The sequence below is a fragment of the Sturnira hondurensis genome, unplaced genomic scaffold (genome assembly GCF_014824575.4).
Source record: "Sturnira hondurensis isolate 20B ecotype Veracruz unplaced genomic scaffold, ASM1482457v3 Scaffold0013559, whole genome shotgun sequence".
NCBI classification, from domain to species: domain Eukaryota; kingdom Metazoa; phylum Chordata; class Mammalia; order Chiroptera; family Phyllostomidae; genus Sturnira; species Sturnira hondurensis.
This window is the reverse complement of record NW_028086190.1, coordinates 2,457,797-2,471,022: the sequence shown is the minus strand read 5'-3', so window position 1 is coordinate 2,471,022 and position 13,226 is coordinate 2,457,797. Positions and strand designations below refer to the sequence as shown.

The window sequence follows — 13,226 nt, the reverse complement described above, 5'->3', positions numbered from 1 at the left end:
CATGTGGCAGCCTGAGAGCCAGAATGGTGAGGGGGTGGAGAGCTCGGATTCTGGAGTCACCACAGTCTGAATCTTGACTTTGCCTGTGTGACCTTAGCAATCTGTGTGTTTCAATTTTATCATCTAGAAGTTGGGGTGAAAATAGTACTGTTAATGTTTGCCAACATAGGAAATACAGTCAGCAATAATGTAATAACTGTGGATGGTGCCAGGTGGGTACTGGAATTACCAGGGAGAACACTTTGTAAAGTATAGGGTTGTCTAAACACTGCTGTACACCTGAAACTAATGCAAAATAATATTGGATGTAAACTGTAATTGAAAAAATTTAAAAAATTAATTTCAAAAAGGTAACATCAAGTCTCATATAAATGTAAAATGAGCACACACCAAAATTTTCACTTCATTCATAAATTATTGAGGGACCCAGTTAAATGTTAAAAGTAGTGCAAAGGAGAATTGTATTTAGAAAAGCCTATATCTTCTACCACACAAAATCATTTCCATTGGCATGGACAGAACCAATATTTCATCACTATTGACAAGAAACATTTGTGTCATCACTGTCCCTCTACAAGGAAACTTCTCTCTATATGAAGTTGCAGAATAGACTAGCCAGAGACAAAGACTCCACTTCCATTGAGTGAGTCAAGGCCTGAAAATCTGCTGAGCAATGCCAGCCTTCCATTTGAAGGACAATCAGTAATTTCTTCTGCCCATTTCACAATATTTCTGACAGTACTCATTCCTAACTACAATATAATAAGTTAATATATTCAAAGTGCTTAAAACACATCAGTAAGTATTAGCTGTTACTATTCTTGTATCAGTGTGATGGTACTGGAGATGGAGAAAAGTAAATAAATTTCTGACACATTTTTGAGGGAGAATTGATAGAATTTGGAAATCCTTTAGGGAAAATGAGGGGTTGAGAATAACTTCTAATTTTCGACCTGAGCAATTGGATGGCCAGTAGAATAATGTGCTGTGATGGAATAAAATACTGAGGAGGGAATCAAGAGTTAAATTTTGGATATTTTAAGTTGAATATACCTTTGAAATATCAAAGTAAAAATGTCAAGGAGGGGTTAAGAGCATAAAACCTTACTAGTTTTGTGACTGACTTATACTTCAGTTTCCTCAACTATACATGAAATGGAGATAATAATAGTTCCTATCAAATTGTTAAGATTTAACAACTCTTTTAAAGATTTTATTTATTTACCTTTAGAGGGGAAGGGAAGGAAAAAGGGAGAGAAACATCAATGTATAGTTGCCTCTCATGCGTCCCCCACTGGGAACTGACCTGCAACCCAGGCATGTTCCCTGACTGGGAATCAAACTGCGGTTGTTGGTTCGCAGGCCCACGCAGATTTAACCTTTTTTCTAAAGAACTTAAAATGGTGCTTGGCGCATAAGAAGAACTATATAAGTTTTTGATAACTAAATTAATTATATTAAATTAGTGTTTACTCTTTTCAAAAAGTAAAATACCTCCCTAAGTAAAATCTTAACAACAACAACAAAAATACTGCTTGGGTGTGAAGCTCAGATAAAATGTCTAGACTGGAGATTAAATACAGTTGTCCCTAAGTGTCCACAGGGAACCGGCTCTAGGACCCCTCACAGATACCAAAATCCGTGAATGCTCAAGTTCCTTACATAAAATGTCATAGTATTTGCCTATAACCTACCCATATCCTCCTGTACCCTGTAAATAATTTCTAGATTACTTATTATATCTAATACAACATGTAATTGTTATGTAAATAGTTATGCTATATTACTTAAGGAATGATGACAAGAAAAAAGTCTGTACATGTTTAGTACACACATAACCATCATAGACCTAAGTACATAGTACATGCCATGAAAACTTAACAATTTTTTTCCAATATTTTATATCCACAATTGGTTGAATCTGTGGGTACAAAATCCATGGGTTCTGAGGGCTGACTATACTTAGAAGTTACCTTCACATTGGTGGTATTTGAAACCAAGAATCATTAAACACATCAAAAGAAAGCACAAAACTGAGCTCAGGGCACTGCAATATATAGTTTGAGGAGAGGAGAAGGATCTAGAAAAGGAGACTGATAAGGAAATGACCAGAAAAGAAAACCAGGAGAGTTTGATGTCTTGTAAATCAAGATGGGGAAGTAATCCAAGAAGAAAGGTGTGATCAGTCCCACCAGATACCACTGGGAGCAAGGGCAGTGAGGGCTGAATTTGTTGGGAATAGCAGACAATGTGGGGCCACCACTCCTAGAAACGGATTATTAGCTATCGTCCTGTTGGCTTTTCTCTTACTGTTAAAGAATAACACCAGTGTGTTGGTCAACAGGGTCCCTCCTTTAGTAAGACTCTTTCTAATATCTTATCTGGAGCCATGTCAGACACAGCTAGGTCAGCACTCTAAGACGACTTTAACAGAGAATCAAATTAGAGCACCAAGCTCTTAAAAGAGCCAGCAGTCTGACTCATTGGAACGTTGAGAGGACTTTATCTTTTTATTAAATTTATTGAGGTAACATTGGTTGGTAACAGTCTATGAATTTCAGTTGTAAAGCTTTATAATATGATATAACAGTCTGTATACTCCATTGTCTTCTATGACCATTCGAGTCCTTTTACCCTCTTCATTCTCCCCACAAACCCTCCCCCACCCCAGCCAATCTCTCTCCCCTCTGTAACCACCATACTGTTGTCTGTGTCTATGATTTCTTTTCTTTGTTCACTGGTGCTTTTTGTTTAATATCTCATATATGAGTGAAATCATACAGTTCTTGTCCTTTTCTGTCTGAGTTATTTTACTTAGCATGACTCTCTCAATATCCATCCATGTTGTGGCAAATGGCAGTAATTTCTTTGTTATAGCTAAGTAATATTCTATTGTATGTATGCACCACGTCTTTATCCAGTCATCCACTGAAGGACAACTAGGTTGTTTCTACTTCTTGACTATTGTGAATAATGCTGAAGTGAACATGGGAGTACATATACATTTTATGCATAAAAGTATTTTTAAATCTTTCCAGTAGATACCCAGAAAAGGGATTGATGGGTCATTTTATAGTTCTATAATTAATTTTTTGAGGAACTTCCATACTGTTTTCCATAGTGGCTGTACCAATTTACATTCCATTCCCACCACCAGTGTGTGAAGGTTCCCTTTTCTCCATATCCTCTCCAGCATATCCTTGTCCTTTCTTGTCTTATTGATAATAGCCATTCTAACAGGTGTGAGGTGGTATCTCATTATGGTTTGGATTTGCATGTGTCTTATATGGAAAGTGTCTGTTCAAGTCCTCTGACCATTCTTAAACAAAGTATTTGTTTTTTGTTTTTGAATTTGTAATATATTTGGGATATTAGCCCCTTATCAGAAGTCTCATTTGCAAATATCTTCTCCCATTCTGTTGGTTGCCTTTTTGTTTTGTTGATGGTTCCTTTTGCTGTGCAGAAACTTTTTTGTTTGATATAGTCCTACTCATTTTTTATCTTACTTCCCTTGCCTTTGGGATCCAGTTCACAAAAACCCATCTGAGACCAAGGTCCATAAGTTTACTGCCTATGTTTTTTTTCCATGTATTTTATTATTTTAGGTCTTATATTTAAATCTTTATTCCATTTTGAGTTAATTTTTGTGTATGGTATCAGATAGCAGTCTAGTTTTGTTCTTTTACATGTGGCTTTCCAGTGTTCCTAATAGCACTACTGAAAAAATTTTCTTTCTCTGTTGCATGTGTTTTTGACTCCTTTGTTGAAAATTAGTTGTCCATATATAATAAGTATAGGTTTATTTCTGAGCTCTCAGACCTGTTCCATTGGTCAGTGTGTCTGTTTTACTGCCAATTCTATACTGCTTTGATTATTGTAGCCTTGTATATAGTTTGAAGTCAAGGAATGTGATACTTTCAGCTTTGCCCTCTTTCTCAGGATTGCTTTGGTTATTCAGGGTCTTCTGTAGTCCCATACAAATGTGAGGATTTTTTATTCTACAATATTTGTGTGACAAAGGCCATCGGAATTTGATAGGGATTGCATTGAATCTGTAGATTGCTTTGGGTAATATGGACATTTAAACAATATTTATTCTTCCAATCCATAACAGAATATCTTTCCATTTCTTTGTGTTCTCTTCAATTTCTTTTAATGGTGTCTTGTAGTTTTTAGTGCACAGGTCCTTCACTTCATTTGTGAAGTTCATTCCAATGCATTTTATCTTTTTTGATGTAATTGTAAATGGAATTGTTTTCTTCATTTCTCTTTCTTATATTTCATTGTTCGTATATAAGAACACAACAGATTTCTGTGTGCCACTTTTGTATCCTGCAACCCTACTGTATTTGTTTATTGTTTTATAACTACACTGTTCAGTTTATTTCCTTCTCTCTTCTCACTCTGATACAATGCCACCACTTTCATACACAAACATATGCCAAAGGAAAGAGAAAAAATGTACAGTCTCTGTTGACTTGTAACTCAAATGTGATGAGATTGAAAACCAAACCAGAATTAAGTATCCCTAGTTAATTTTCTGCAAGTTTCAATTTGCATTTTTTGAAACCAGAGCATGAGGTGAGGCTAGTAACAACTTCAAAATAACAAACCTATAAAGCTACTCTAATTTTGAATAATCCCAATGATTTTTTAAAACAAATATGTATGCAAGAAAAGAGGGGAGAGGAGAAAAGGAAAAGTTAAATATCAAAGTTATAGACCATTTAATGATGGGTTAAAATCAGAGCCTAACTCTGGCTCAGATTTGCAGTGACATGAGACTAATTAACCAAAAGTGAATTGGTTCTGTTAACATTATACAGGGTCTGGCAGAAGCAAGGCCTGCTTGAGTGTGGTTGGGAGGGTAATAATATGGGTGTAACAATTTATAGTTTTAATTTGAACATTTCACCTAAAATGTCATATGGTGTGCTTGTGTGTGATATTGTTATATTACAGATTTACATGCTTATGATTTTGTAATAAAAGATTTTATGATAAAAGGGGGGGGTTATTTGTGCCAGAGTCTGCATTTTAAAAAATGATTATTTTTATTATTTTAGCCCATGCTCCTGACTCCATAATAGCCACTAAGAAACTAAACCACTTGGGGTTTTACAAGTGAGTTTCATTATCACTGTTTTCTACTTTGTGTAAAGGACAATGGTAACAACTAATTAAAGAATACACTTTTTGTTAATGAGATGAACAATTAAGCTTAGAAATCAAAGGCTACACAGAAGCATCAATTATTTATGTGCTAGGAGTTTTTTTAATTTACTGGAGATAAAAGATTAAATGCAGAAATCCTATCAGTCCTTTCTGAAGTTTAAGCTTATCTTTTAAAGAGCTCACTTCTCTAGCCATTTTTTTATTCATTCCATAATAGTGCTGCTAATAAAAAGAACTTTTAAATTACCCAAATTAAACTTCAGAGTTTTTTCATTGCACATTTGTATATTAAAATGATTTTTTAAATACCTATTGACTTCATTTTAAAGATCCCACGTTAAAGGTTCTAACTCAGTAAGTACTGTTAAAATTGAGTCCGCAACGTCACACTGAAACCTCCTAGCTCACTTGCCTGGCCTCTCCCTGACCTTGTTTCCTCCCACTTGTGGCCAGAAAGCTCAAGATGGTAAATACACAGTTGGGAGATTTGGGTGTGTGGGGGAAAGTTTCATATGAAAAAGTTATTATTCATTTGACCATTTGCACTATTATGTATTTATCTTTTGAAATATAATATTGTGACTTCAGTGAGAAACAGTATATTATATCATACAGTGGGTGCACTAGAAAAATTAAGACGATTGCTAGTAGACAGCACCGCTTAAAAGCCAAATTGTTTTTAATTGGCGTGAGCTTGATGAAGACCTTAGGGTAGAGGGCTGGGAGATGAGCCAGCAGGGCTACTTGACATTTGATAAGACTCTCACTTGGGAGACATAAAGTAGATGTTTATTGTTCTTGCTATTAACCCTGAATATTCAGATAGTCAAAAATGCACACACACATATATGCATACTCACTTTCATTTTTCATTTAGATTCTTTAAAATAAACATTTCAACCACTGTATCAAGTTCATGGGGCTTCAGTAGCATGCCCTTTCTACTTTGTGGGCTTTTGGCATATCTTCTTGGTCCTGGGAAGAGATCAAATGCAAAGCGATTCACGTTATATGCAAGGAGAGCTGAATGTTTAGTTTGTTCACTTAAATTCTAGAATTTATCTGGGACTCCCTCTGGAAGACAAAATGTAGATCAGTGTAGCTACTTGTCATTCCTATAAGCTTCTATATGTGGGCAAAGATGGAAAGTAACACATAAAATAAGTTTGGAGATTATTTATGAATCTCAGTGTGTTTGGCATCTCCACTAAATGTTCTGAAGCAGAAGTTGGTAAACTACAGCCCACAGGCCAAATTCAGGCCCTTCCACCACCTTTCCCACCCCAACCCCAGTTTTTATAAATAAAGTTTTATTGGAACACAGCTGACCCGATCTGTTTAAATATTGTCTACAGCTGCTTTTACATTATGTTGGCAGAGTTGAGTAGTTGCAACAACAAAGACCTACAATCATGGCCCACAAATTCTAAAATATTTTCCATCTGGCCCTTTACAGAAAAAGCTAGCTGACCCTTGTCCTTTTGTAATGGTTACTGACGAGGATCATGGTAGGTGACAGAACAATAATCCTTACCATGCAGGGGCAGCTAAGAGGGCAAAGTTCTTTTTGACAGCTTGTCATCTTTTTGTATCTGAAAACAAAATTCAGCACATTATTAAAGAAGCATTATTCATCACATTATGGTCAACTTGGCACATTAATCACTTGCTTTTGGGTTTTTCTTATATACAGAATAGTTTAATATTTTGCATTAGCTTTGCATTTTCCTTTACGTCTACACTTGAATTGTGAAATTCAGTGTGTGTTTGTCATGAGTCTTGTTCCAGGAGCAAGGCATAATATATGCATGTGTAAGAAGAGAGATAAGATTATTTTGACTGCAGATTTTGGTTTCATCTTTCTAAAACATTTTTATAGGTAGCATTATTTAAAGAGACAAAGACTTTTTAAATCTTTTAGGATACTGTTTTCCCCCAAGTTCTCTAGGTGCCAAAAGATGAAGTCAAGAATTCAAAAACAAGAGAGGGAGGTAACATTATAAGAAGAATTTCTCGGGAATAATCCTGGGGGGCCCTTCCCCCCTCACCCACCGTCCTGACAAGATTATATGTGACTTTCAATCTCTCCATGAGGACAACTCCTCAAGGATAACAAATGTCAGACCTTCCTTGAAGGGACTTCTTCCATGCCTCAGACCCACACCAGACCTTCTACTCCACACACAGCCCAGGCTCAGGCCCAGGCAACATCTTGCTTTGTTCCTTCCAGTTTGAAAACTGTGATTGGTTTCCTGTTAGATTTTCAATCTCTCTAAACTAGCTATGAACCATTTGCACTCACTAGAGTTTAATGCTATAACCATCTTATCAGTTCTTTCATTTTCTGCCAAAGTCAAGGTTAAGGAGCCAGGTTTGCATGCCTCCTCAGCACGATTCTCTGTGAGAAAGGTGAGAAAGCAATAGGATCATGGAAAAATAAAAAAATTTTTAGTCTGTCTCCAGTTTATTTTACTAACTTTTTGAAAATGTTAGTGGTTCCCTCTGGGCTTTTTGCCCTAGGCCTCCTCAAGGTCATTGCAGTTATGGCCATTGTTGATTAGTGGGGGGGGGGGGGAAGCCTTTTTAAAAATTTTTTGGAAAATTCTAGAAAAATTTAGAGAAAAACTAAGTTCTTACTGTTGTGGCTCTTCTCTTGGGGGCTAGGGAGTGGAGGCTGTTGGATAAAGTTATGTGAATGCCCAGCTCTTCATTTACTGTCACATGCCTGCAGCCTTAACTCCGTAGCACAGATTTTTCTCTGATATAAAAAGAACTGTAGTCCAGATTAATTCAAAGAATGTGTGAGGAGTAAGACTTTGCTTCATTCGTGGAAACTTAAAAAAAAAAGAGCAACAACCAAACACGAAACTCTTTCTACATATAAACAAATCTTGGGAAGCACATTGTGCAGAAAAGCAACAAAAGTTACAGAATATGAGATCCAGACTAAAAAAAATACTTCCTTAAATATCTCCAAGGGTTTGTTTGTTATAGTTTTTAGTATCAGTATTAGTCTGGTGTAAGAATAGCCAGCATTTTGCAGCAGGCACAAGTGCTGGGATTTAGAGAGAGAGAAGAAACCACCAATTCCCTGTTCTGAAGAGCTACCACTGTGGGTGCAAAGCAGGGGGAAAGCAGGTGGTCTGTGGCTGGAATGTCTTACAGCTGGGAGCTCCTATGACACTGGAAGAAACCAATCCAGGAACAGTGGCAAATGAGCTTATGAACTAAACTGAAGCGTGCATTAAAGGACAGGGTGGCGGATCCCTGAGCACATCCTGGGACAGCACTGGGCCATGCCTGCAGGTGGGACATGGCCCCTTATGATGCCCAGGCTCTCCTACCTGGGGCTTCTCATTCTGTCCTCTTGTTTGCTTGCCGACTGCAGGTTCATCCCCGAGGCCTGGTCGGCCTGCACGGTTACCTGTGGTGTGGGGACCCAGGTACGAATAGTCAAGTGCCAGGTGCTCCTGTCCTTCTCTCAGTCCGTGGCTGACCTGCCTGTTGACGAATGTGAAGGACCCAAGCCGGCATCCCAGCGAGCCTGTTATGCAGGACCATGCAACGGGGAACTTCCTGAGTTTAACCCAGGACAGACAGATGGCCTCCTCGGTGGCCTGCAGGATTTTGATGAACTGTATGACTGGGAGTATGAGGGCTTCACCAAGTGCTCTGAGTCATGTGGAGGAGGTAAGAAGGGGGAATCTGGCTCCGATCCCCACCATCTTCTTGTCCTTTTTCTGCATACTCTCTCCTTGTGTGCAACTGTGTCATGTGACTGTCTCTTGTCCAAGAATGATAAGCAGGGGGAGGAGGGGAGGAAGCCTTTCTAAATGTAAAGCATACTGAATGAAACACAGATGTATTTCTTGTGGGGCTTGAGCAGCTCTCAGACTGTTAGCTGTGAGTGGCCAACACAACTGATTCTTTTACTTTCAGTTGTGATTCCGGTGTTTTGCAGTGTATCTTGGTGTTTCTGACCAAGAAACACAGTTGACACTGACCCAGCCATGCCTGCAATGTTCAGTTTTATTTATCCATGCCTTTGCCTTTGCGTGTGGGATGAGCCAGAACCCAAGGTGGCAAAATACTCCTCTAATCCGTAGAATAAGTTATAGTCCCGCTGATTTACTCAGCTGATTTCCTGAAGTGATATCTATTTACAAAGGGAAAATGTGTGTAAAGGGCAATTAACACTGTGGTTACTCAGAACTGGAAAGGAGTTTAAAGATTTAAGTCTGACTCCGCCACCATTTTGCAGATAAGAAAACTAAGATACAAAGAAAGCTGAGTGACTTGTTCAAGATCACATGACTAGTGAGTGACAGCTGGGACTAGGCTTGCCATTTATTTACTTCTCTGTCTAGAGACCTGGAGAATTCCTGAAGCTTTCTCATTATGAATGTTATTTAGTTCATGTTAAGTGTTCTGTGTATTTTGACCTGGTTCTCATAGGTGTATCCCACGGTCATCACACAGAGCCAGTGATTCTGTGTTGCAGGTGGAATCTGAACGAGACTGTAGTGGGAGAAAAGGGCACTTAAATCAACAGTTAAGCCTTCAGGAAGATTACAGTCTTCCTTCCACTGTAGGAAACACAGTAGATTCGTGCTATCGCAGCCTCCGTGTGTGTGTGCTCCTAAGGGAGGTTCTGATGGGGAGGAAACACTGGCTGATTTCCTGCCAAATGCCCTCACTGGCTGTAGTGCCCCTTCAGGCACGATAAGGTCCCACATCCCCAGCAAAGTTTCCTACTTAAGTGATATAAAAAACATATACATATTAAAATTATTTTCCCCAAGCTGTTTTAGAAAACTTTTTTTAAAAGGCATTTTTGTCAGTATTGAAAGTGTAGGGATAAATGTGCTCAAATTGTTCCCATGGAGTTGAAAAGGAATGGGTAGTGGAACAAGTACTAGCAAAGAGTCAGTTTTCCCCATCAGGTCTTTTAGTAAGCATTTAATAGTTTTGACCTTGAGGTTCTTGTTTGTTTCTAAGTTTCCCAGTTTCAAACCGTGAAATTCTTAAGAGGTTTAATGGAGGGCCCTGTTCTTTTAAAACCTAAATTTTTCCATCTGATGCTGTAAGAGTTTCCTGGAACTCAGCTAATCTGCGTTCTTATGGTGTTCTACACTCACACTGAGGACGCCTTTTCATACATGCTTGATGAGAGAGAAGTGTCAAAAACGCTGTGGTGGTCTCAGAGCCGGGCAGGAGCTCTGAGGTCATGTGGAAAGGCCACAGCTGGTGGCTGCAGTTGCTTCTTTCCAACAAAACAAATGACTCAAGAGTTCAGACGGCGTGTGTTTATCCCCAATTTCCGTGATCACCTGAACTGAATGATCATTATCTCTAGTCTAAAACAAATGTACTTTGAAAAAAGATGACTTATGGCCTCTTGGTTATGGTTCACAGTTATAAGTCAAGCCTGGAACTTTAGGAACAGATGGAGAAAATAGATGCAGTAATGGAATATATAAATAAGCAGATACCTTTATCTTTAAGGGCCTAACTATTCTGCTGATCAACCGGGGGAATAACATTCAAAGTGTAGAGAGTACATAGAATGTGTTTCATTTAAAATGTTTTCGGGAGATATTGACTTAGAAATAAGATCTGGGTGTTTGAAAAACAATTGATCTCTGCGTGTAAGAACTGAGTATCTTTGCACAACACAGACTGCACATCCTTTATATCCAGGGCAGGATGAAGTTGCTGAAATGTTTTAGGTCTTAACTGTCAACAACTGTGCATACTTACCTACAGTGAACGTCCCTGTGCCAAGGTCGTATATTTACACCTAAAATGTTGGAGTTGAAAATTCCAAAGTGGTGAAAATATGCTTGGGGTATATGGGGCCATATGATGCCCATATGCACTAAAAAATTGTTTTGTCACATGGGACATGTATATTTTGAAGTCAGTGTTTGGCAGTAATATTTCACTGTATTATCAACTTGGATCTTTCACCAAAATACACCCCCACATTCTATGTATTTTTAGTCATTCTTGCTGAAGGCTACCAAAATGTGCAAGATTAATGGGTAGATTTTAAATCAATTTTGGATTATCGGTCAGGCTAAGTTTATTGGTTTTTGTAATCTCAAGATAGGAAATTGGATAGGTTACAAAAGTAACCTTTCGCCTAGCAGAGTTAGCAACCAGAAGGAACTGGTTAGTAGTTTAGGCTGTAGCTGGTGACTGCAGTTCCCCAAACTGCCATCGAATATCATGGAACCATGGTGCCATCCTGAGAGAGATCAACGATGAAAATCCCATGTTCTGGGAGATTTAAAGTGAGCCTAACCTGTTTGTATTTGTGTCCTGTGTCCTATTCTCACCTTCGTTACATTTTCATTTCCCTTCTGTGCACTGATAGGTGTGGTCAAGGAGAACAGTTTTGAACTGAAAGACTTTATGACATTGAACTCCTAGATGGTAAAATCAATATTAAACCCTAGCTGAGGGAAAACTGGAAATTTACTTTAGCAAGAATGAAGAATTCTTGTACCTGTTATTCCCTTTTCCTTATGACTGCTCTCTCTTTTTGCTTCTGTCAAGAAAGGAAAACTCAAAATCACAAAGTACTGTACTTAAACAGATGTTCTGTGTTGGTTTAGAATGTCCTTCTAAGTGCATATATTAGCCTTTTTGGAAAGAGCACAAACTGGATGAGCTAACTTCTCACTTCCTGGCCTCACTCCCTTGGGCCAAGTGGACTATGAACTTGCAGGTGAAGTCCTCACATTTCCTCCCTCCTCCAACTTCCCACACTCCCTATTTCGAAGCAGCTCCCTCGCTCCACTTTCCTTCCTCCAGGCACCCCTTCCCACCTCCCCCTGGCCTGAACTGCACACTATGCTTAGAATGCCCTGCCCTTCAGGCATTTCATTTGTCAGGCCACAAAAATGTATTGTGTTGACCACAGGGCTGGTCCCAGATACTTCATTATGACAGAACTCTGTCCTTTGTTTCACCCCCCCACTCCAAGCCCCACCTAAAAATGCTGAGACAACTGGCCCCTCTGGCAATAGACATTTAACTCCTAGTGTCAAGGGGGCCTAGTATATTGTTTTATAATATACTAACTTAAAACTAAGTAAGTCTAAAATGCTGCTTAATCTCAGCACTTAACCATACTGAAGGCGATTTTTATCTTTAAGCTATTATTAACGTTTTAATTTAATGTACATTTGTGTTCTACACATCCAAGAAAGAAGATCATTGATTTTTTTTTAGAAATCTTAACCCTTGCTACACCCATTCCTTGAAGTCTCAGAGGGACCTCAGTTCCACAAACAAGGAGTTCACAAAGTGAAAATAGGTGACTTTCTACATGCACCCCCCCCCAAAAAACACACACCTGAAATATTTTCAAGTAACACAAATGATAATATGTGTATAGATCAAAAAACTAAAACATATTTTATTGTAAAGCAACATATAGTATCTCTTAAATATTACACCATCGGTGAATGAATTGAAAACTTCATTTCTTAGTGCACTTCTTAATATAACCACAGCTCTAGATTCTGCATGGAATGGAATAGTGAGCCTCACCCAGCACCTTGTGGTCATTATCTTAATAATGCCAGACTATTCCACTGGGAAGGATCAGTGATGACATCAACCATTTCTTATGAAATGTTTTGCTCTCTCATCATACCATGAGTTTCAAAGGGCTCATCCTAGCTGGAACCCAGAGAAACACCCTGTGGTCAGCATTACAGAATATGACAGAGTGGTTTGAATGTCTCCTATGAATCCCAAATTCCCCACTCTGAACTGGCCATGATATATTTAAATGAAATTTTGAAGTTCATAAAAAGCTTAGAAAAAAGTCAATTTTCATTCATGGCCACGGGGTAAATATTGTGACGGATTTTTTTAATGTTTGATTTATGAAACTAACTAGGAAGAAAGAAAGGTGATATGGATTCTGGCTTTCAAATGCCACTTTTTGACTGATGGTCTTGCTGAGTGACCTAAGCCAGTATTGCATCATCTTACAAAGCATTAGCCTGTTGATTAGGGTGATGACTTCTTGGAGA

General features: G+C 38.4%; 1 protein-coding gene across 2 annotated transcripts in view; it reads left to right on the top strand.

The window, feature by feature from the left end:
- Positions 1 to 13,226, top strand: part of ADAMTSL1 (ADAMTS like 1) — a 437,788-nt gene that overhangs the window by 233,278 nt on the left and 191,284 nt on the right. For both annotated transcript variants that reach the window (XM_037061917.1, XM_037061916.1), the window contains one exon: positions 8,564 to 8,865. In XM_037061917.1, the coding sequence (XP_036917812.1) occupies positions 8,564 to 8,865 (302 nt within the window). The remainder of the gene's footprint in view (positions 1 to 8,563; positions 8,866 to 13,226) is intronic.